Here is a 24,100-nt window from a genome sequence, read left to right as displayed (position 1 = left end):
CCCCACCATGAAACTCACGCTTCCACCTCCCTGTGGGAGCAGGGCACCCCGGTTACACAGCCGCCGGGAAGCGGCCCCTGCCAGTCGCAGCCCTGTTCTGTCCTCCTGGGGGGACCTCCCTGCCCTGCCCCCTCTCACCCCATCCCCCACACAGGTGTTGGCTGCCCCCCCACACAGGCCACCGAGACGCAGCCGAAGGAGCCTCCCGACCACAGGCCAGGCCCCGCCTGACGCCCTTCAGCCGTCGCACTCCTGAGAGCGCCGGGCCGGGCCCTTGTGTGGTGCACACTCGCACACTCGCACACTGGCCGCGCCGCACGCACCATCACCGCCCATGACCTCTGCTCTGTTCTCCTAACAAATACCCCTTCCTGTCCCAGCTCAGCCGGGCTCCCCAGAAAGCCCGACCTGATCCCCCGCCCTGGCCCCCCGGCGCTGCCCCGTCCTCCGGCCAGCAGAGCCACCGTCCAGCCGCAGCTGCGTCTCCCGCACCAACCGTGAGGAGTGGCTTCCCCTTTGCGTCTCCATCACCTGCACTGTTTCCGGGGTTCCCCCAGATGAAGAGGCCAGGCAGGGCGGACCTGGCTCTCCCCACATGGACCAGATGTCCATCTGCCATCTGCCGGGGTGACCCAGGGAGAACCGCTGCCCCCCTCCGAGCCTCAATCCCTCCATCTGGAGCTCACAGCAGTTCCACGCCAGCTCAGAGCTGCCGGGATTCCGGCTACAGCCCCACCAAAGACACGTCTGACGCCCATGCAGGGAGCGGGGGCGGTGGAGGAAGAGTGGTGCTTGGGCACAGCGGCCTCCGCCAGCCTCTGCCCTTAGCACCTGTTACCCTCCCCTGGCATGGGGGGCTGTAAGGAGAAAGGCGATAAGTTCCTCAAAGCGCCAGAGCAGCCCTGGGGCCCTCACCAGGCCATCGCTGACCTGGAGCCTTTCCCCAGGCTGAGGCTGGCGGAGGGCCGAGGGGCCAGGCGGACATGGGCAGGCACACAGGTGACCGCCGCGGTCCCACGAGCAGAGGGGGAAGCCGGATCCACCCTGAGGTCCAGGATATCCAAGTCCAGCGTTCTCATCACAGGACTGCAGAGCCCCTGCCCCCCAGACCCCTGCCTCCGTGTCCCCAGGTGACCCCACCGCATTCCTGCGGCTTGGGGTTTGCTGGCGTGGCGCGGTGACTGCAGTCTTGGCACCGTCCCTTGGAGGGCGGGGAGGGGCTCCAGGGGCCAACTGCTTCTTCCAATGAGATTCCCGTGGTCGCCTCCGCTGAGGCGGCTGCGGAGCAGAGAACAAACAATGTGGGATTCAAGTTCTCTGCAAAATGAGCCCCACCAGCGAGGATCTAAGCAGCTCGTGGTGCCAGACTGCACTGCCACTGCCCGCCCCAGCCCGTGCCCCCCCCTCCCGCTCGGCCTTCCCACTCGGAGGTTGAGCAGCCCCCTTTCTGGGCCCTGTGCTCCCTCCCTCCCCCACCCCCACCCTAGGACACCAGCACTGTCACCGGCGCAAGCTCTGGCTTTTCCTGGACTCTCTGACCTGATCAGAGACAGCGAGAGCATCCTCTAGGGATGGGTCCACACCAGCCGGGTCTGATGCGGCCACCACCGCCGGGCATGATTCAGGATCGGGTTGCAAAGACCAAGGGACGTGGCGAGACTGGCTGTCTCCCTGCAGCAGCGTCCAGAGTGACCTACGACACCAGGAGCACAGAGGAGAGACGGGCAAAGAGGCAGAGCCACCAGCTAACCTCCCCCCCGCCCCGGCACAAGATCGGCACAGATCCCAGCAAGAGAGGCCCGTGCGAAGCTGCACATGGTGGCGCACCCTTGTCATCCCAGCACTCGGGAGTCTGAGGCAGGAGGATCGTTGAGAGTTCGAGGCCAGCCTGGGCCACATAGCAAATTCAAGGGCAGCTTGAGCTATGCAGCGCTACCCTGTCTCAAAAAACAAAACAACAACAAAGAGAAAGAGCCCTGCACATGTGGTCTCCGCGCAGCGGGCAGGTACTAGCCGCAAGGGCTAAAGCACTCACACGGGCTCCGGCACAGATGACCCGGAGTCAGTGACAAAAGCCAGACACACCAAAGGTCACGTACCCTACAATCTCATTTACATCCAATGTCCAGATGGGTTAAGGCATGAAGATGGAGCACATATTCGCGGCTGCCAGGCCCTGGGGGTGGGTGGTGAGAGCTCCACGGGTAGTAAGTTTCCTCTGGGTGATAAAAATGTTCCGAACGACGCAGAGGTGGTGGTTGGTTGCACATACTGTGAATGTGACAAATGCCACCAGTGGTACATTTCCCTTCGTTTGTATTTCACAGTAAAAGGAAAAAATGAAATGTCTCTGCTCTGGGTCCTCGGCTGCCCAAGGGTCCGGCTCTGGTCACCGCGGGGCAAGAAGTCTGTGGGTTTTCGTGGATGCACCCACCAGAGCCAGGCTGTCCCGTATAGATGTCAACTTGCATGCAGACAACCGGGAAGTCCTTCCCAGACAGGCCCAAGCCTCCTCTAGGTTCCTTTCCCAGGGACAACCCGTGCCCTGGCCTAAGGGAGGGCTCCTTCCAGGGGAGGGACTGGAACTTGGCTACTCCAAGCTGGGCTGGCCTCTCCTGCAGCGGGACGCCGCCAGGATAAGCTGAGAAGGGTCAGGTCACAGGCCAGCGCTGACGGCCCGGATCCAGTCCTGCCTCAGAGGGCAGCTTCTGCCCTGGGACGGAGCAGAATTCCTCCTGGTCAGGGAATCATGAACTTGACCTGGGCCCCCACGGTCGCGGGGAAGGTGTATGTCAATGCAGATGGACGGGACCCATTTCACTCCGTTTGTGAGCGTGGCTTAAGACATTGGATCCTTGACATTGTGGTGTGCATTGCCCTTCCACTGCTGTGTAACAAGGAATCACAGATTTAGTATAAAGGAAAACCATACCCACTTACTAGCCCATAGCAGAATCCGCTTCTAGAGTCCTTTTCAGGCTGTTGGTAGAATTTATCTTCCTGTGGTTGTAGGATCTAGGTCTCCATTTCCTTGCTGGCTATCCTGAATCAAATCCTTCTTATGCTTCTAATCTCTCTTACCTGCCTCTTCTGCTACCAGGTGGAATAAAACTTCTTACAAAGAGCTCACCTGATTTGTCAAGGCCCACCAAGTCGTCTCTGTAACCTGACTCCCCTGACTTGGGACTTAACTACCTCTTCAAAATCCTGCTCTACCGGTACTTGAATTAGTCTTTGACTGGGTAACCATTCTTGGGTTACCGGGGCGGGGGGATCTTTAAAGATCTGGCACCACTGCTCGCTTCCCCCATGACCTTTAACCAGGCCCTGACAATGTCCAGGGGTGTCCACCCTTCTCTTCTTTCCCAGGGCTTCACTCAGGGGACGTTGCTTCACCTCGAGCACTTGGCCGGCCACACTGTCTATGGTAGTCCCAGCTCACCCTGAGTCCCAGGAAGAAACTGAGGCTCGGAGGTGTGAATCCATTTCCCAGTCTACGGGGGAATGTTAGGAGTCTAACGCCGGAGTCCAAACTTATTCCTACATCATGTTACCTCACCAAATCCTAAAGAATCCACATATGAAGTCAGTGGCAAGGAGGTGGGGACCCAGGGACCAACCCCTTCTACCCACTGCAGTGAGGGCCTTGACTTCCACTCCTGGGACCTCCCCAGCCGGCCAGCAGACAGGGAAGAGAGAGGGCAGGGCCGGTTCTCCAGAGCAGGACCAGGAGGTAGCGTGGTATGTCCACCTGTGCCATATCCAGTCTGGCTGCAGGGGACGCTGGGAAATGTTGTCCTGCCGCGTGCCCAGCAGGAAAAGGAGCTCGAATTTGAGGATCACACAGCATGGTGGCTTCCAAGTCCACTTGTGGGTCCAGGGGCGCTGAGGGCGGTCGGGGACAACAGAGCAGAGCTCCAGGAGGACCGACGGGAGGGGGCATGTGGGTGTCCGGGAAGGAGCAGGGTGGCCTCTCTCATGTGATGGCTCACCCTGCACGCAAGCCCACGCCTTGGGCACACAGCTGGCCAGGGCCCACTTCTCCTGGTCAGCTCAGTCCCTGCAGCTCTCACTCAGGGGGACGGGCACCAATGCCCCTGCAAGCACCCACACCTCTCCTCTCAGGGAAGAGTGAGAAGTCGTGGGGGGGGGGGGTCCCGGGGCCATGCCACACCCCACTTGGGCTGCTTGTGGACACAGAGGCCTGATTTCCTTCTGATCTAAATGGCGGTGTAAGAATCAGCAGGTTAGGACCCAAAGCCACACACAAACACTTTGGCCTAGAGAAGGCCACCGCGCTGAGGATATTTCGGGGCTGCCAGTCCAGTGCACGGAGCTGGGCTAGGGGATAGGCAGTCAGCCTGCACCACCCCCATACCCAGTCAGGAGAGGACCCGGGTTTCAGGCTGAATGGGGTCCATCCAGCGAGATTTCACCACTGAGCAAGGTTGCACGAACGGGAGAGGAAATTCTGGAACATAATATATATGCATCTCTTTTCTTTTCTGTTTGTTTTTGTTTGTTTGTTTGTTTGCAGGCTGGCCTTGAACTAACTATGTAGTCCAGGCTGGTCTCCAATTCACTGGGATCTTCCTGCCTCAGCCTCCCCAGTGCTGGGTACGACCTGAGGCAGAGGACGTGAAGAGAGTGACATCTACGTACACCCCGTCCACAGACACTACAGTCTAATAATGAGTGATTAGAACTAAATTACTCTTCTTTTAAAGGCATGATTTGCCAAGTAATGGTGCACATCTGTAATCCCAACTAATGCAGGAAGATGAGGCAGGAGCGTCACAAGTTCAAGGCCAGCCTGGGCAACTTAGCGAGACCTTGTGTCAAAATTTTAAAAACAAGGCCGGACATGGTGGCACACCCTGTAACCCCAGCACTCGGGAGGCCGAGACAGGAGGATCAACACAAGTTCAAGGCCAGCCTGGGCTACAAAGTTAGTTCAAGGTCAGCCTGTACTGCATAGCAAGACCCTGTCTCAAAAAGACAAAATTTAAAAATTAACAAATAAAACGGGCTTAGGATGTAGCTCAAGGTGAGGCCCTGGATTCTCAGCCAGGTACAACAAAGAGGGAAGGAAGGAAGGCAGGCAGGCAGGCAGGCAGGAAGGAAGGAAGGAAGGAAGGAAGGGAGACAAAAGGACAATTTGCCTAAATCTAAAATGAAACAATAGGAAAATGGCAGTTTCCCCCAATCTGAAGACAGTTTCATTTGGTGTATAACAAAGGAAAAAAAGCTCATAAATTCTACCTATTGAGTGCTGCTGTAGACATTTCCAAAAATGTAGTCTCTCTTCACCGGGATAAGGGTGAAATTAGCAAGAAAGCAGCCCCTTGAAAAGAAAAATAACAGGGGAGCGCATTTGGAGAGAGAGTTTGAAAGCGCTCCCATTGTTATATGATTTGTTGCTAAAAAAAAAAAAAATCGTGTACTCCCAAGATTCTTTCTTATCTGCCCTTCAAATAACAACCAAAAAAGAACATTTTAACTTGCTTAAAAATCTTCTAAATGAAGAGTTTGAGTGGGTTTAAAATCCATTTGCTGAAAGTATTAAAATGCAACATATTCCAATTTCTCTGCAAGAACAACTGATTGACGTGAGGGAAAATGGAAATTTGCGGGCCGATTTTGCACAAAATGTTTGCGTAATTGGCGGATGGAACTGAAAAGTAATGTCACGATTTAATGAGGTGAGCCCGCAACGCATCTTGTCCATCCCGATCGAGGTGTCTTCAGCTGTGACGGCCGTTAAGCCCAAACAGTGAAATAAACCAGGCTTAGGATGAAATGCGCAGATCATATTCCCACAAAGCATAAAACCAGGATTTTCAAAAATAAGCAGGCACATTCAATCACTCACGCTGCGGTCGGTGTGTGAGCAAAATCGTCTTTACCAAATGAAACACCATAAAAATTACTTCTAAGTGTTGTTCATCTTATAGCCCTTCTAGTCTTGCATTTCTAGTGATAGCTTTATTGTGTACATAGTCTATGTAGTTTATGAAGCTATGTAGAATGTGTATAACACATTTCATGATGTGTGTGTCTTTATTGTTGTTTGTTTTTTTGTTTTTGTTTTGTTTTTCTTCCGGTACCAAGAATTGAACTCACGACCTTGTGCTTGCCAGGCAGGCACCTTGCCGCTGAGCTAAATCCCCAGCCCCGTGTGTGTCTTTTTATAATGTGAGCGCTGATATACACTCGCACGTGTAGCTCGTGTGTGTGACTGCTAAGGTTCTACGGGTATCATTTATAAACAGCCCTCAGGGTGGATGCTAGCATTTTTACCGACAGGTATGTGGGTAATAAATTTTAAGTCTGAAGGTGTTGGCAGAGCCCAAGGGACCTCCTGCACTGGCTCTGTCCACGGCAAGGGATCCACCCTGTCCTGGGTGTGGACATTTATAACAAAGCTATTCCTGGACTGGGCCTCACCTGCCTGCACCGGCAAGGACATATGTGTTTTATAGGTAAGAAGTCAGAGATCCAGCTAGGTGTGGTGGCCCGTACCTGTAATCTCAGGACTCTGGGAGGCTGAGGCAGGAGAATGGCAAGCTTCAGCCCAGCTTGAAGTAGACTCCCCTAGCCTGCAGTAAGCGTCTCCTCACACTCTCCCCACCCCTCCACTCCGGGTCCAGGGGGCAGCCTCTGCAGCTCAGATGACACACCGATGCACACCAAGCCCCTGGCCAGCAGGGCTATGGGGACACCGGGTCACCTTTTAATGCCACCATCCATGGGGCACTGGGGACTACTTCACGGGGCTTTGCCCACCACCCTCCCAGGGTCCTGGCTCATTGACCAGTGCGAGACTGGACGTGGGGACACCAGGCAGGGCCGGCAGCCTGCGGGGGTCAGCACAAGACACGGCTACTGCCCTCACTGCAGACCAGCCTGCCCAGACCAGGCTCTGCCACCAGAGCCCCGCCTCGTGGCTGGATGTCCCCCAACACTGGGACCCCCATGGGGGACTGAAAGAACAGAAAGGGAGGGGTGGGTTCCTGCCTGCGTCCCCCCATGGGGCGTCCAGTACTGGAGCTGGGGGTGGTCAGTGGCGAGCAGGGCACAGCCACTCCGAGCTCCAGCTGCTCCAGCTGCGGCCTCTTGCCTGGCTGGACAGCCGGGTGTGAAAGGGAAGAAGAAGGAAGACAGGACCTGCTGCTTGCTTCCCAGGGCTCCACCCACCCCAGGGACCCTGCTTTGCAAGCTGACCCAACCCCCGCTGGCTGGCACACCTGCAAAAGGGAAGCCACGCCCACCTCCGCCATCCAAGCCCAGCTCCCGACCACAAGGTGCCACAGGGCATCAGGCGCCCCCACAGCCGGCCGCCCAGCGCCCCTGGGCCAGGCCCGCCCAGCATTACACCTGGACTCCTGGGGACCCCATAGGGGCGGGGCGTCGGGGTTCGGGCCACGTGTAGGCCGGGGAAGGAGGGCGGGCCGAGGGCGGGGCCGGAGGTGAGCTGTCCCGGGCCTCACTCCTCACCTGGCGCCCCGCAGCCTCGGTCTGCCTGCAGCAGCTGCCCGGCCATCGTCACCCAGGTAGGGGCCTCCTCTCTGCAAGGAGAGCTGGGGGCACGCAGCCCCTTCCCCGACGCCTTGGTCCCAGCTCCCCCACCTGCCGGGGCTCGGAGAGAAGCGGGAGGAGAGGGTCGGTCCCCCCGCCCCGGGTCCAGCTCTTTAGGAACTAAATCTACAGCCTTGGTGGAGGGATGGGAGAACGGAGGTCACAGACACTCGGGAGGGTCCTGGACACGGCGCCTGGGCCTCCTGTGCCCGCCAGGAGTGGGGCGGTTCCCAGCAGGGTCCGAGGAGCAGGGAGGGGCTCCGGAGGTGGTGTGCTTCAGGGGGCCAGCTTCACCCTCTGCCTTCGCAGCAGGAGGAGGTGGGGTCAGGAGAGTGGTTGGCAAGGCAGGGGCACGGGGCACAGCCGGGGGCAGGGCCCACCTTGGAGCCAGGGGAGCAGGGAGCAGGACTGTGGAAGGGAGAGCGAAGCAGGGCCCTGAACGAGGCAGCCCAGCCAGAGCCCCACTCCAATATTCAGACGCCAGCCGAGCACGGCGCCTGGCCTGGACTGCTAGAGCCAGGGCGACAGGGAAGGGGTCAGTGTCCAGGAACCCAGGGCAAGGCCCAGCTGCCTCCCTGCGGCCTGGGGCCGGGCGACTGAGGGAGGCTTAGGGGCTAATCAGCGGTGGCGGCCCGCAGGGGCACCGTGCCAGGACACCAGGCTCCCGCTCTCTGGCCTCCCTTGGGGATTTTCTGACCCTGGGCAAATCCTCAGCCTCTCTCGCAGCCCCTCCTCCCAGGACTGCTGAGAGCCTGAAGTGAGTTAAGGTTTGTTTTGTTTTGTTTTGCAGTGCTGGGGATTAAACCCAGGGCCTGGGCACTGAGCTCCATCCCCAGGCTTTTCTTTATTTCCTATTTAGGGACAGGATCTCACAAAGGTGCCTAAGCAGAACTTGAACTTGTGATCCTCCTGCCTCAGCCTCCCAAAGCGACGGGATGGCAGGCTTGGGCCATGGTGCCTGGCTGAAATGAGTTAAGGACTCGTGCTGGGTTGGCACAGAACCGTGCCCTGGTCGCATACTCTACAGAGCCAGAGCCCTGCGGGGCGCACCCTGAGCCTGTCCCAGTAAACCCAGCACAGGCTGCGGCCAACCGACTCCGTGTCCTCAGCTGCCCCCTGGAAGGATCCGAGGCTGGCTCCGTCCACTCCATTTATAGGCACCGTCCCCTCCAGGGCCGGCCATGAGCAGAGCCCGGGAGGACTGCGAGTGCTGGCCTGGCTTCTGTCATCACTGACTGTGCAAGCTCGGGCACACCGTACCCTCTCTGCACCTCAGAAAACCCTTTCTTGAGTAATCTGTATTTTATTTATTAATCTTTTACATCCAGGGGTGTTCTACTGCTGGGCTACAGCCTCAGCCCTCCTGTATTTTTCATTTTGAGACAAGGTCTTGCTAAGTTGCCCAGGGTTGTGCTCAAACTGGCAATCCTCCTGCCTCAGCCTCCCGAGGGCTAGGATTGCCGGCTTGCGCCACCGTGCCGGGCTATAAACCTCTTCGAGGAAGCGGGCGGGAATGCTCACTCTCATCTCACAGAGGAGGACCCTGAGGGTCAGAGTCGCACGTGAGGGCCAGGCTGAGCTTGAATCTGAATTAAATCTTCAGGTTCCTGTCTGGCTTTTACCTCTCTTGGCCCGGACTGGTCCCAGATAGAGTGAGAAGGAAGCAGCTGGGAAAAGGGTGCCCTGGGGCCTGAGGGAGCAGCGGGTGGAGGCTCTGCACCATTTTCTTAGCCGTCTCTGAGCTGCTTACCTCCTTCTCATCCGCATCTACGGGAGAACAGCATGAGGCATTATGGTTAGACAGCAGAAGGAACTTCCACAGTAAGGGAAGCGAGGATGTTGGGACCTGCTGAGCGCCTGGGGAGTGACTAGCATGTGCTCAGTCTCCTCCATAGTTGCCCACGCCCCTGCGGGTCTAGCTGCCCCTCCTCCCCCTCTCCCTCCACCCACCAGCCGCTCTGTTCCCCGGGCGCTCAGCAATGCCTGTCTGTCCGCCAGGCTTCGCGCATCCTCTCCTCCAGGAAGTCCCCCGACTCCCGCTCCCCGGTGACCCCGCTTACGGCTGCCCGCCCGCTTCCTCGTCCTCCACACGGCCCAGGCCCAGCCCTGCTCTGACGCCGCCGGCCGCGTGGCCGTGCACCAGTGACCTCTCCCCGTGCCTCCTTCGCCTCCTTGTGCACAGGGTGTAACACACAGGCGCCGGGTGTGTGTGCACAGTAAACGCTGGCTGCCGTTTCTCTAATAAACATGCCTGGCACGGGGGCTGTTCAGTAAACATCTGGGGGAGCCGCCTAATGCTTACGAGGAGCCAGCGCAGGTGCACGCATCTTACAAATGTCCGCTTTTTTTGTTTTTGTTTTTTTTTTTCTGGTACCGGGAATCGAACTCAGGACCTTGTGCTTGCCAGGCAGGCGCTGTGCTGCTGAGCTAAACCTCCAGCCCCAGTGTCCGCTTATTTTACACAGAAGGAAACCGAGGCACAAAAAAAAGTTTGCTAACTTCCCCAAACGTATACAGATTGTGAGTAGGAGAACCCAGGAGGATTGCACCCTGGAGCTCACACACACACACACACACACACACACACACACACACACAAGGCAAGTCAAGTGCTCTACCACTGAGTCGCATCCCTGGCCCTTTTTAAAAATTTTTATTTTGAGATAGGGTCTCAGTAAGTTGTACAGACTGGTCTCAAACTTTCAGTCCTCCTGCCTCAGCCTCCAGAGTACCTGGGATGACAGGCTGGCTAGCAGCCTCCATGCGCCCTTGTTTGGGGTAACGGAAGTTGCTCAGGTCCCACGCCTGTCTCTTGCAGGTCCTGGGAGCTCCTGTTGATACGAGACAGCTCTGACATGTAAGCGAGGCTGGTCAAACGCCGGAAGTGAACCCTTGAAACAGCGGCCCCCCATGTCTTGGGTGATGCCCGGCTCCCTGCTGGCGGGAGGCCACACTGTCCCCTTGGCACCCTGCACAGAGCCCAAGACAACCCTGCACGCAGCACCCAGCCCCAGCCTGCCACCTCTGTGCCCTTACTACACCACTGGAGGCTGGGGGGCCCAAGCACTGATGGCTCCCACACCCAGCAAGGGGCCCCCCGGCCCAGTCCAGCGGGCCCCACAGCCCCATGCCAAGGCCTCAGGGACCCCGCAGGACCTGGACTCCTACATTGACTTCTCCCTGGAGACCCTCAACCAGATGATCCTGGAACTGGACCCTACTTTCCAGCTGCTTCCTCCAGGCACTGGGGCCCCCCCGGCCGGGGCTGCCCAAAGCCAAGACCCCGGCAGCAAGAAGCAGGAGCCTGAAGCTGTAGGTAAGGAGCTCCTGCCTCAACCTCCCAAGCATGCACCGTCATGCCTGGCTCTGTAATGTGATTTTTAATAATGGCTGAGTTCAGCAACCAGCTGGACAAAATCTTGAAAGTTTAGCAATCAGCTCTAAGCAGGCTGGTACAAGTCCAACGGCCTCGGGAAATCCCTGCTCTGGGTTTGGTTTCAGGCCCACTCTGAGCATGAGGGTCACAGAGCCCCACTGGACAGATGGAAAACTGAGGCCGCCAGGAATTTAAACCCTCAGCAGCAGGGATTACAGTCAGAATATAGACTGATTTCCATTAATTGAGCATTTACTATATAAAGTACCAGGATTGTGCTGACCACTCCACCCTCTCAACACAGCACTGAACTCTTTTTTTTTTTTTTTGAGACAGGGTCTTGCTATTGTAGTTCAGGCTGGCCTTGAACCCATTGTGTAGCCCAGGCTAGCCTCAACTGTACGGTGATCCTCCTGCCTCAGCCTCCTGAATAGTGGGGTCACAGGCATGAGCTTAACTAACGCCCAGCTTCCAACATGAAATATTTCATCCCTATTTTATGGAGGAAAAGACTGAGGTAGATGGGGTTGGGAGGAGACAGCCCAGCCTAAGAGAATCAGCAAAGCTATCTCTTTCTTTGTGTTTTAGATGCCTCATCTATAACATGGAGATAGAGTCCTTACTTCTAAAGGTGTCGCAGGGATTAAAACGAATAACACTTATCACAAATTTATCACCAACCCTTATCACCAACCTAGCCCCCTGTGAATTACTACAAGTGGCCACCATTGTTTATTCACTTCAGGGTGCAGGTAGGGCCTGCCCTGGGGCCAGTCAGGTCTGGGATGGAGGCCAGCGCCGTGGGCGCCCGCTTGCTTAGGGCCACTCCCGGCACGTCACCCAGGAAGCGTCTTGCGCCTAATTAGCGTTGGCAGGAGGAGCCCGGGTGCTAATGCTCGTGCCCCTAGGCAGGGCCAGCTGGGGCATGACAGGCGGGCTCCGTGGGCACCCACGTGCCAGGGTGGAATGGCGGCAACGCGCCCATCCTCCCCAGAAGGGCCGATGATCGGCATGGCCTCAGAGGCCACTGTAAGCACAGCGGGGCCGGCAGTGGTCAGCGGGCCCTGACGAAGCTGCCAAGCTCCGGATGATGGAGGAGGAAACCCCTCCTCTAACCCTGCTTGGATACCTCTCCTGCCTGGGAGCTCACTACCTACCAAGACGGCCCGGCAACGTCAGCCTCCCTGGCGGGGTTTCTCTGCCTCCACTGAGGGCAGCAGACCACCACCGCGCTGGTGACACAAGCTCCAGGCCAGGCTGAGGGGGACAGACGGCCACTGTCCTCCTCCCAACTTGGCCAAGTCCAAGGCCTGAATGAGGGAGTCCTGATGGTCACCTCCCCTAGATGAAGCCAGACAGGCTTTAACGGGATAAACGTCCCTCCTGGTCCCTTGAGGTCCCGGGGTTTGGCCCTGGAAGGAATGCAGGGGCCTCTGCTTTACAGCAAGGAGCCTGAGGCCCCGGGCGGGAAGGGAGACCCACAGCCGTGGCCGCGCGGCGGTGCGAGATGGGTCAGGCCCGAAGCCCCATGTCCGGCTCCAGGGTGCCCGCCCCACCCCCCGCCTTTGGCGGGGCTCGTCTCCTGCCCACTGGGGGCACATGGTGAATCTTCGGCGGCCCCGGGGTCCCGTCCTGAGCCTCGGCCTCCCCGCAGCTGGCCAAGCCCCTGACTCCCTCGGACCTGCCCGGTGGAGTCCCTGTGCCCAGAGAACGTGGCTCCTAGAAGCTCAGGCCACATCCCCGCCCTGCTCCCCCAGACCTCCCACCCCGTCTTCGGCACAGCCTCGCTGCCAGGCCAGCCGGCCCGCCAGCCCCGAGGGTGCTTAGTAACCAGCCCTCCGCCCCCCACCCACGTGCCGCGCCACCCTGCCCTGCCCGGACTTGCCCTCCCGCCCGTAAACAGCGGCTGCACCCCAGGGCCCCACCGTCCACCTGGCTGACTCACAGCACCGGGCTCCTCCCCTCCCTGCCCACACAGCCCCAGGGCAGGTGCTTTGCTGGGGTGTTGGGGTGACCCAGGAGGTGGGGGGCCAGAGCCTCCCCAGGCCAAAAGGCCCTCCCCAAAGCAGTCCGGCACCTTCTCCCAGGACAAGGCCTTGGAACAGGGTCCCAAGGAGGCCCCTCCTCCTCCCCGGGAGGCCCCTCTTCCTCCCCGGGAGGCCCCTCAACGGAGCTAAACCACCGTCCCTGGCTGTGTGGCGCTGGGCGACTCGCTCCACCTTGCTGAGCCTCGGCTTCTCCTCCGGCCTGGGGCAGCAGCACTGTTTCTCACTGGGGCAGGGCTGCTTCAAGGGAGCAAGAGGACACGCACACGCGCCCCGCCGCTCTGCAGCCACGCTGGCTCCTGGTACCCAGACGCCACCTTTATCAACCGCCGTTGTGCAGGCCTCGCTGGCTCCCTCCCGCGTCCCTCCCCGCCTCAGTTTCCCCCGCTGTAAAAACAAAGCCTGAGGTGCCCCAAGGCTCTCCCAGGTCCAAAGGTAGAGACAGGATAAACACATCAAGTCCCATAAAAGTGGAAGTGGCGCCTGCTGGCCCTGCACAGAACCATCGGCTCTGAGCGCTTTCCCGGCATTCTCTGGCCGCGCCCTGCGGGGCAGAAGGGCATCCACCTTGGCCAGGGCTGCCCCACAGCAGGGTCCTCCTCCGAGGCCCCCAGGGGCCTGGCTCCAGGCTCTGGGCTCCACCCAGCCCCACTGAGCGGCGTCACTTCTTTCAGAGTTTGGATTTAGATCTGCACTTTGCAGATTAGGAAACTGAGGCTAGCAGAGGTTGGGACATTTCCCCCTGCTCCTTGGCTGGAAAGGTCGCAAAGCCAGGACTTGGACCCAGGTCCTCCCCCCGCTAGCCCGGGGGCAGCAAGCCTGGGTCAGCGCCAGGCTCACCCGATGCCCTCCCCGCCTTTGCCAGCTCGACAGGCCCAGACAGAGGCAGTCACTCAGCCAGCCGGCCAGGAGTCCTGCCCAGGCAGCCAGGCAGGCTGGGGCTCCGAGGCCTCTCAACGCAGCGGGGAGGGGGCCGCTGACCTCAAAGGCGGAGGAGGCCACAGACAGGCGTGGAGGCTGGGTTCTCACCGTCTCTGTCCCGCAGAGCTCAGGGGACCCCGGGTGCTCAGACTACTGCACATGTAGGTCCCTAGGCCCGGGCTGCAGCCTGACACTCCGTGCTGGGAACCTGGCCCAGGAGCCGTGACACAGCCGGAACATCTGTCCTAGGGTTGAGGCTCCCATACACAGGAGTTACCTGGGAAACCAAGGAAACACACGAACCACCCGATCCAGCCAGAGGCCAGGGGTCCCCACAGATTCTGATCCAACCGGCGTGGGGTGCAGCCAGGGCAGTGAAACTCTTAGAACCCCATCGGGAGATTCTAGGGTATGGGGGGCATGCAAAGCCCTGTCTCACTGTGGGTACAGGCGGGAGGCAGTCCTGGGGCACCGCGAGTGACAGGCGTGGTGGAAAGACAGAGGACCCTCCAGGTCTGAAGCACCTGCTGTGTGCCAGGCGCGGCGCGGCTGCCCGAGCCAATCCCACTTCACCCTGCCTGTGACACGCAGGGGTGGATACTGAGGCTCGAAGTGACCAAGCCACTCGGCCAAGTTCTCAGACCACGTGGGGCAAGCCACGTCTCTGACCCAAGGACGTCCCGCACCCCAGGGGTGACATCACAGACAGGGTGACTGGGCCCGGAAGGTGGCGCTGGGTGCCGGTCTCCTGTCTGGGCCTCGTCTGTGTAAAAGCACGGAGGGGGCCCACGGGTTCTTGAGAGTCCTCTCCGGAGTGCCCATCCCGCGCGCCCGGCCTGACCAGCAAGCTGCTCCTCTTCCTGCAGATATCAAGTACATCGAAGTGACTTCTCCCAGACCGCGGTGCCGCGAGGGTCCCCCGCGCTGCTCCAGCCCGTCTGTCACCCCGCCCACTGGCTCCCCATGCGGCGGTGGCCTCCTCTGCAGGGACGCCCCCCGGGAGGCTCGCAGCAGCTCCGACAGCCTGGTCTTCTCCGGCAGCCAGGGCGGGGGTCCCTCCCCCCGCCCCTCCCCCAGCATCGCCATCCCTGGTGGGGGGGGCAGGGCCTGTGGCCCCCATGGCTTGGGCTCCCCAGTGCTCGCCTCCCCAGGCCTGGAGAAGGGGCCGAAGGCCCTGACCCCCCAGCGGGGCAGCAGGGTCTCTGTGCTGTCGGCCAGCCCCACCTCCGAAGTCAGCTACGTGTTTGGGAGGTGAGTTCCCACGTTCGGCCCCGCCTCCCTTGGAGTCGCGGTGGGCGCCGCTCCGCCCGAGCAAAGCCGCAAAGTGGCGCGTGCAGGAAGGCAGCAGGAGTGGATGTTGGCTTTCCTGCCATCCCCGCACTCCGCTCCCCGCGAGCAAACGCCTGGGACCTAACTCAGGACACAGCGCTCAGCTTACGTCTTCCCCGGGAACAGGGCCGCGGCGTCCACGCGGCTCCCGTCTCCCTTGGCCCTGGCACAGCCCGTGCCAGCGACCAGCTTTCCAGAACGCCGAACACAGGGCCGTACGGGGGCTTGGACGGCTGAGGGCAGCCACCCAGAGACGAGAAGTCGCCTTCTCTGTGCTGTCGGTGGCGTCCAGGAGCCAGGGCCCGGGCGGCCTGGGCTTCGTTTCCAGGGCTCCCCACTCACACTGTTCTGCAGCGGAACTGCACACCCGCCCTGTCCCGCCTGGGAAGCCCAGACACGGGCCCCACACACCAGGGCCAACGTGTGGGCTGAGGCAGTGCCCGGCAGAGGCCGGGATCCCCAGCCGGCTCCCTGCGGAGCCTGCCTCTCCGCCTCCCTCTCCCCCTCCAGCTGTGCTCCCTCTGCGTCACCGTGGGCCTGTCCATCTCGGTCCACCTGCCCACGGGGCTCTTGGACGCAACAAGCAGGGCAGAGCCCAGGCTCTGGCCGGGCAGGCAGAGGGAATCCTGCAGGGGTCGGCCCCTGGCCTCTAAATGACCAAAGATCCCGCAGCCCAGGGACGCCTCTCCGTCCTTTGGCATCCCGTGGGCATCAGGTGGGCCTGCCCTTGGCTCCGGCCCCGAGGGACCTCCAGACCTAACACACGTCCCTCCTCTCTCCCCGGCAGCAGCCAGTCTCTCTTCCGCTCCAGCATCTCCAGCCACCAGTCGTCAAGGTCCTTGGAAAGCCGAGCCAGCTCCTCCTCCAGCCTCCACAGCCTCGGCCCCGGGTCCACATGCACGAAACCTGGTGACGTCCAGGCCCCCAGCAACCCCACCCCGAGCGTGGTGCAGCCCGGAGTGACCCACTCCCCTCCCCTGGCCACGGAGCATGCCAGCAGCTGCCCCCCGTCCATCACCAACTCCATGGTGGACATCCCCATCGTGCTGATCAACGGCTGCCCCGAACCCCAGTCTCCCCCACCTCAGCAGACACCAGGACACCGGGGCTTTGTCCAGGCTGGAGCTGCTTCTCCCAGACACCCCTGCCCGGCCACCAAGAGCCGCAGCCAGACCCTGCCGGACACCGCCTCTGCCGTGGCCCCAGAGGGTATGTTGTCAAACAATCATCAAGCAGTGGAAGATTCGGGCAAGGGAAGTAGACAGTGCACCAGTGGGCTTCGGTAACAGCCAGCCAGCACATTTACTGAGCACCTACTATGTGCCAGGCACTGTGCCAGGCTGTGAGGACACATAGATGGACCAAAACCAAGACCCGCACAGAACAGGAAGAGCTCAGAGGTAAAGTCGCAGGACTCCACAGTCAGGATGGGGTGCAAGCTCCCGGCACGGTTAGGAAAGGCCTACGATATTGAGGCTGCCGGGAAGGTCACTGAGAAGTAATCTGGAGCCAGATGGTGAAAGGCCTTGAATGCCAAGCCAAAAAGTGGATTTCACCATTTGGGCAGCAGGGATCGGAGACCCCAGACAGGGCGGAGGCAGGGTCAGCCGGACACACTCAAGGGTTCGGCCTGGCAGCTGCGGGGAAGATGGGCTGCAAGCTGAGAGCCAGGGTGGGGCAGGGCTGGGGGGAGGAGGATGGAGCCGGGCACCCTCCGGATGTGGAAGCAGCAGGCTTGGTGACTCACCCGAGGACGGCCCAGGGGAGCCTCGGTCCTCGCTCTGACGTCCAAGGATGACGAGAGCACAGAGGGGGTGCGCAGGGGAACAGAGGCAACGCGTTCCAAGTCAGAGAGCCCCAAACCACAAAATGTCAAACACTCTCCTTCCCGGAGCCTGAGACTATAGACGACCAAAAGCACGCAGTTCAAGGAACCCACAGCAGTAAACACAAACGCTAACGCGAGGCACCCCCGGCCTACATGCTCCTGCCAGGCCTCAGCTCCTCCGGCTTCCAGGGTGACTCGAGGGGCGAGAGATGCACGCCAGCACACACAGGGAGAGGGTGGCACACGGGGATGCCTTCCTGTCTGCCCCCGTCCCTGTCCCAGGACAGGTCATCCGCACGCTGCAGTGCAGCGTTCTTTACAGGGAGCTGGCCACACGCACCTTCTTGCGATGCCAAAACTGAGAACCACTGCTCTCTGCCCTAGGGAGCCGGGACCACCGGCACTTTGGTTCTCAAAGTGTACCCACGCCCAGCCGGGTGACACTGCCAGGCCACTTTGCGGATGCCAGCAGATGTCACTAATTATGCTCCAGGATCTTACCAAACTGCAAATTTCCTTTTCATTTCATACACTCTGGGGCATCAAAGACCTGGGGGTTGTCTAGCCCACTTGGTCCCCTCTGGGTGTTAGGTGCTGGATATTTGTGACAAAATCAGGAATCCAGACTCCCGGCTTCTGAGTGCAGCTCTTCCCTCCACACCCGCCGTCTTCCTTCCACCCTTCGCCTTTTCTCTTGCTCTCCTCTCCAATCGGATGTGCCCCTCAGGGACGCTTAGACTGGCTAAGGGGGAGGCGCGTCTGAGGTCACACAGGCACATGAGAACCCTTTACCCTATTCGGGTCGCTCCGCCAGGCAACATTAGGTTTGTTATCTGTTTGGTTTTGATTCATTACCAAGGATACTAAGAGGCTTCTGTACCCCACATGCGCCATGGCCTGGAGCCCTTCCGTCTGGTTTTGTGTCTTTAGGCCGTCTAGCGATAACGTGGGCTCTGGGTAGGGGTAGGGGTGGGGGTGGAATGGGGCCTCCGGGCAGAGGAACGGGGTGGGGTCCCAGCCTTCTCTGGGGCACCTTCCAGCAGCCTTCAGTTCAGCCTATTCTGTTCCCCTTCTCTGTCTGTCTTCAGGTCCTGCCAGAGACGCACAGCCCACCATGAAGTTCGTGATGGATACGTCCAAATACTGGTTTAAGCCAAGTATCACTCGAGAGCAAGGTAAACAGAACCGAGTGCCAGACGGGTGGGGCCCCGCGTCATGGCCTGAAAAAGAGGAGGGGTGGCAAACGGCCCGGGGAAGGGGGCGCCCTACTGACCCCTCGAGGAAACAGAAATGGAGCCAAGATGGCAGAGCAGACACCAGAAACACTTCCTGGGTGAAAGTCACTCTGTTACGCTGCTTCACGAAGAGTCCTCGCGGGCCGGGGAGGGAGAGTCCCCACGGGCCAGCATCCGAGTCTGACCCAAGGATCATTCCAGCCATCGAGCTGCTGAAGAAGGAGGAGCCTGGGGCCTTCGTCATCAGGGACAGCTCCTCCTACCGAGGCTCCTTCGGCCTGGCCCTGAAGGTCCAGGAGGCCCCTGCGTCTGCCCAGCACCGATCAGGTACGCGCCGGTCCGCTCCTTCCAGGGCTCCTGCAGACGGCAGGGGTTAGCTCACAGGACGTCCCCGGGGCCGGCCCTGCGGCCACGCTTGGGAGGACGGTCCCCCTCTGGGGCAGCTCCCAGCAGCTCGGAGGCACCGTGAAAAGCACCTTTCCCTGCAGGTCCCAACCCTGTCCAGGCTGCTTTCTACTTGTAGCTCCCTGTGTGTACACCACGCCCACCTCCTGGCCACCTATTGTAGTAATAGCGGGTGTGCACTCGCTCATCACACGTGTGTAGCTTATCGAGTATGTACGTGTGATAACCCGTCCATTGAGCATGATAGCTTATCAGGTATGCCATAACCATCACCTGTGTGTCGGAAGTATGCTTAATCACCTATCACACGTGTGCTTAATCACCTATCACACGTGTGTGATATTTTACACACACTCCACACACGGCTAGGGGTCTCTCCCTGCGCCAAGCTCTGGGTAAGGCACCAGGAAATCAGAGGGGTCCATGCGGGCAGCACCTCTTTGGGGAGGTGGATGGGAACAGATAACCCAGCACAAGCACCCGGTCCCCCCAGAAACCCCAGGACGGTGCCTCTCCTGTAACCGAGGATGGCGCAGGCCCTCAGAGCAACTGCACGAGGGAGCCAGGGTGCAAGCCCGGCCTGCGCTCTGCCCACTCGCCCCCCGCCCCGCCCTGGAAGAAAGGGGCGGGGCCTGTTACCAGGGAGCCTGGGCAGGTCTCGAGGGAGGCCAGAGAAGAGGGCGCAGACGGCGGTGGAGTCCAGGGCCAGCCTGGTTCCGGTGGGCACGACCTGGTGGAAAATAACAGCACCAGCAGGGAGGAGCTGGGCGGAGACGGGGGGCGCTGGAAGAGCTGATATTTGGTCTGCACGGTAATTAAGAACAATCCCTGATAACTCTCACCAGAAGAACGTTTTTCCTAAGGGGATAATGGAACCTGGAAGCCCTCGAGCAAATCTGCTGGCCGCTCGTGTGGCCACAGGACATCCACGTGCAGCTCAAGGCCCGCGAAGGGCTCGGGGTGGGCTCGTGAGCAGGGAGGAGCTGGCCAGCACGCATGCACCCTTTCTCCTCCCGGACATGCGCGTTCTCCTTTGCGCGCATGCGTTTTCTCCTCTGCGCGCATGCGCTGTTTCTCCTCGGCATGCACGTGCTCTTTCTCCTCTGCAGGCGAGGACAGCAGTGACCTCATCCGCCACTTCCTCATCGAGTCTTCTGCCAAAGGCGTGCACCTCAAAGGAGCGGATGAGGAGCCCTACTTTGGTGAGCGTTGGCAGCCTCCAGGTCGGAGATGGGGGCCCCACCCTTCTGAGCTGCGAGGTGCTGGGGAAGCCCTCCTCATGCGCGTGCTGTTCCCTCCTAGGGAGCCTGTCAGCCTTCGTGTGCCAGCACTCCATCATGGCCCTGGCCCTGCCCTGCCCACTCGCCATCCCAAAGCGAGGTAGGTCTGGACCCTCAGGCGTCGCTTCTGCCTGGTCTGTGGATTATTTTCAGATTGTAGTTAGAAGCGCCTGTGGTAGTACCTGCCTGTACTCTCAGCGCTCAGGAGGCTGAGGCAGGAGGATCCATGTGAGTTTGAGGCCAGCCTGGGCTACATAGCCAGACCCTGTCTCAAAAAATAAAATAAAAACAATTTTTTAAAAAAACTCAAGGTCTCGAACTCACTGTGTAGCTCAAGCTGGACTGCAACTCGCAGCAATCCTCCCAAGTGCAAGGATGACACCACCATGCCCAGCTACCAGGTCCAACATTTCTTGAGCACTAGTTATATTCGCATCTCAGCCCAGGCCCCAAAGGCCCAAAGAGTGAGACTGGGTAGGGTCAGCAAGCCCCACCCCGGGTGCACAGCCCAGAGGGAAGGGTCATTTTGTGGGTGCACAGGGAAAGCTAGAAAAGGGGGCTTTCTGGGGGAGGACTCGGGGCCGGAGAGCCCCAGATGAGGGATGGTGAGAGGGTCCCCATGTCCTGCAAAGAGGAACCTGGGGTTGGGAAGAAAGTAGGGGGCCAAGGACGTGGGAGGTCAAGGTCAAGGCCACAGTCTGGGACCTGTGGGGGGCAGGAGGGAGGAGCCTGGGATCCAAGGCTTGCAGGCCGGGCCCTTGGGGAGCCCAGAGTGGCCCCCATTTGTGTAATCACAGTCCCCACGCTGGCTTCCCATTCCCTGGAGGCGGGGGTTGGGAGGTGGTCGGGGACCCCGAGGGGTCCCTCACCAGGGCCTGTTCCTTCGCCTTGGCTCAGAGCTGGGAGCTGCAGACAGGGCCGCGGAGCGCCCCACAGAGAGCCCGGCCTGCCTGAAGAAAGCTGCGGGTGAGTGCTAAGGGCACGCGCACACGCATGCACACGCACACAGGCTCCGCACGTTCCCGTGCAGCCTGACAGTGTGCCTCGTGCCCCTCGCCCACCAAGGCCCAGGCGTGGGCCGGCAGAGCTTGCTCCCCGGCCATGCCCCCTGCCCCGCTCTCGGTCCCCGGGAAAGCACCCCCAAGGGCTAGAGGTCAAAAGCCAGGCAGAGGTCAGCAATCCTCTGGGTCACCTCCTCCATCCTGTCTTCTGTCCCCCATGTCACCAGGGGTGGAGGTGTGGGCGGGGGCAGCCTCGGTCCAGACAGAAGTCATTTCCCTGGAAACCCATGTGCTCAAACCAGTGTCACCGCTCCTCCGTCCAGTCCCACCCAGAAGGGCAGGACAGTGCAAAGGGGCGCCGCCTGCGCCCCCACCCCCACCCCCAGTCCCGCCGGCTTCCTGCAGAAGGCGCAGCGGCCCGGGCCAGGCACGGGGATCCATCCCTCCATTGCCCCCGCGCTGCGTCTGGGCCCGCAGGCTGCCACACCTTGTACCTGCGCTCGGTGAGCATGGAGACCCTGAGCGGGGCTCTGGCCGTGCAGAAGGCCGTCTCGGCCACCTTGGAGCAGGAGGTGCTCCCCACGCCCACCGTGGTCCACTTCAGAGTCACCGAGCAGGGCATCACGCTGACCGACGTCCAGAGGAAGTAAGGGCCACAGGGCAGGGCGGGGGACAGTCCCTGGGGGACAGGCCTTTTGGGCTCTAGGGGACCAGAGTGCTGGTGGCAGGGCACACCTCACCTGCTCCTCTCTCCCTGCCTCCCCAGGGTCTTCTTCCGTCGCCACTACCCGCTCAGCACCCTGCGCTTCTGCGGCACAGACCCGGAGCAGCGGAAGTAAGTGCGAGTCTGGGCCCAGCAAGGAGGGAGGCCTCCAGGGGCCTCGGCACCCTCTGAGGTGGCCTGGGTTCTGGGGTGGAGATGCAGAGGGAGCTATAAATGGAAGGGCTGACGGCAGGTGGCACCCTCCAGGTAGGGCTCTGTGGGGTGCAGTGGAGCTCGTGACTCAGGACCGGCATATTCCTTCTCACAGGTGGCAGAAATACTGCAAGCCTTCCCGGTAAGGCCGTCACCCCTCAGCCCACCGCCCTAAGAGGGGTCCCTGTGATGGGGCACCAGACCCAACAGAGGGAGGCCCCGTCCTGCCAACAGAGTTCAAGGCGTCGGAAAGGTTGAGGCTGGATGTTGTCATATACACCTGTCATCCAGCACCCTGGGAGGCTGAGGCAGGAGGATCCCAAGTTGGAGCCCAACTTGGGCAACTTAGATCTTGAGTCAAAATAAACTATAAGAGGACTGGGGATATAGCTCAGTGAGAGGGCCCTGGTTTTAACTCCCAGTTCTGCAAAGCACTGAGGGGGACACAGGCCCTGTCCTCAGGAAGCTCCCGTCTGAGGGGGGCCCTCAGTGTCCTGCAAGAGACACAGGCTCTACTGGGGAGTCTTGACCTCTAGGGGGCCCCAGCCTGATGTTTAGGGTCCACTCTTGCCCTCAGGCAGCTTCCTGTCCTGAGGGATTGATCCCCACGCACAATGGAGAAGACCTGGACCCTGAACTTGGGGCTCTCCGGGTCTGATGGGGAGGTAGCACCTTCCTCCGGGGAGCTCTGGCATAAGAAGGTGCCAGGGGCAGGGCCTGGCGCTGCCCAGTCCCTGCCCCACTCACACTGCCCTCCCTCCCTTCCTCCCTCCCTCCCTCCCCAGGATCTTCGGGTTCGTGGCCAAGAGCCAGACAGAGCCTCCGGAGAACATCTGCCACCTCTTCGCAGAGTACGACGCAGTGCAGCCAGCTTCGCGGGTCATCAGCCTGGTGACGGCGCTGCTGCAGGAGGCCGAGAGGATGTAGCGGGCAGGCCCGGCTGCACCCCGCCCACCAGCTCCTGGACTCCCGGCCGGCCGAAGCCTTGAACCTCCTGCCTGGCGCACCCCCAGTGTGACAGTGGGGGCAGGGACGTGGAGCGTGGGCCTGGCCCCTGCCCTGAAGCTCGTGACGCTGTGAGCCAGGATTGGGTTCAGACTGCGATTCCCTCTGCATCTGTCCCTGTCCCCGCTTTCCTGATGGCCTTTTGGATCCACCTGCCCAGGTGTGGCTGGTGTCACAGGTCCCTCGGGTTGCTGGTGTAACTGTCCCCAAGTGGGAGGTGTGGCGGAGACCCTGGGGCTCTAGGGCAGCTCTGAGGGCATCTGGCTGTGGTTGGGCATCAGTTCTTCCCTGCTGAGTCCTCTGCCGGACACCCACACACCCTGAGGCGGACTTGGCCCAGCCCCCCTCTCCAGCCCCGCTGCGGCCACTGGCCTCACAGCCACAAGGGGGCAGCAGAGAGTCAAGAATGCAAAGAGGTTGCTTGCCAGGGCCTGGAGAAGTCCAGTCTTTTCTGCCCCTTCCCCGTGGGGGAAGGAAGCCCCAGAGGCGGCCGCGGCAGCAGCTTTTCCAGCTGGCGTGGCCTCCTGAGCAAGTGGCACCGGGGGGCAGCAGGGGAGGTGCGGCAGCATCTCAGGGGGCGCCTTTGGCCAAAGTCGGCCCTGACAGCTGTGATTTCAGCCCGGAAATGAGATCAGACTGCGAGGCCCAGGCTGGCCGGGCTGATCCGCAGGACAGGACGGCGGCCCAAGCGCTCAAGGCCGCCGGGCCCGGGCCCAGATGTGGGGCTGGCGGAGTCCCCCTGCCCCCGAATGTGCCTGTCGCTCCCATCACCAGAAATAAAGCAGTGGTCCGAGGCCTGCAGGGCCGTGTCCTTGGGGGTGGGTCCAGCCCAGGAGAGGGCCTGGCTCAGCAGGCGGTGAGGACCCAGGGGCCGCCTCGTGGGCTCCTGCTACCCAAGCCACTCGTACCACCCTGTCCCCCATCCCTGCCTCTGCCAGGAGGGCTGGCTTCTGGCCCCGGGGACTGTGTGTCACCCAGCAGCAGGGGCAGTGCCCTGTGCCTGCCCACGGGGCCCAGAGGGGCTGGGGTCGTCAGAGCCGCTTGGGACATCCAGAAGAAGCCCTGGGACTGGGTGACCCACGCCACGGGCCCAGGCCTGCCGCGTTGGACAGTGGCCCCTTCGTGGCACCCTGGGCCTCGAGTTCTTCCAGCTCCTGCCAGCTGGCCGTGCTCCCTCCCTC

General features: G+C 60.7%; 1 protein-coding gene across 4 annotated transcripts; it reads left to right on the top strand.

Annotated features, from left to right (window-relative positions):
• Window positions 1–7,287: 7,287 nt before the first annotated feature.
• Tns4 (tensin 4) lies at window positions 7,288–23,714 on the top strand. 4 transcript variants are annotated; one of them, XM_013519361.1, is made up of 13 exons: window positions 7,292–7,553; window positions 10,397–10,894; window positions 14,787–15,171; window positions 16,040–16,458; window positions 18,166–18,252; window positions 18,514–18,639; window positions 19,827–19,919; window positions 20,020–20,097; window positions 20,895–20,963; window positions 21,476–21,644; window positions 21,765–21,833; window positions 22,030–22,056; window positions 22,700–23,714. In XM_013519361.1, exons 2-13 carry the CDS (start codon window positions 10,489–10,491, stop codon window positions 22,839–22,841), a joined length of 2,070 nt encoding a protein of 689 aa, XP_013374815.1. In that variant the 5' UTR covers window positions 7,292–7,553; window positions 10,397–10,488; the 3' UTR covers window positions 22,842–23,714. The 4 variants fall into 4 exon arrangements, 3 of the variants coding, with proteins under 3 accessions (XP_013374815.1, XP_013374816.1, XP_005394417.1); XM_005394360.2 differs by having other exon boundaries at window positions 7,293–7,553; window positions 16,037–16,458; XM_013519362.1 differs by lacking the exon at window positions 22,030–22,056 and having other exon boundaries at window positions 16,037–16,458.
• The last annotated feature ends 386 nt before the right edge of the window (window positions 23,715–24,100 follow it).

The sequence above is a fragment of the Chinchilla lanigera genome, unplaced genomic scaffold, assembly GCF_000276665.1.
Source record: "Chinchilla lanigera isolate Chin_1 unplaced genomic scaffold, ChiLan1.0 scaffold00050, whole genome shotgun sequence".
Lineage (NCBI taxonomy): Eukaryota > Metazoa > Chordata > Mammalia > Rodentia > Chinchillidae > Chinchilla > Chinchilla lanigera.
The sequence above is the reverse complement of the archived record's forward strand: the minus strand, read 5'-3'. Positions and strand labels throughout refer to the sequence as shown.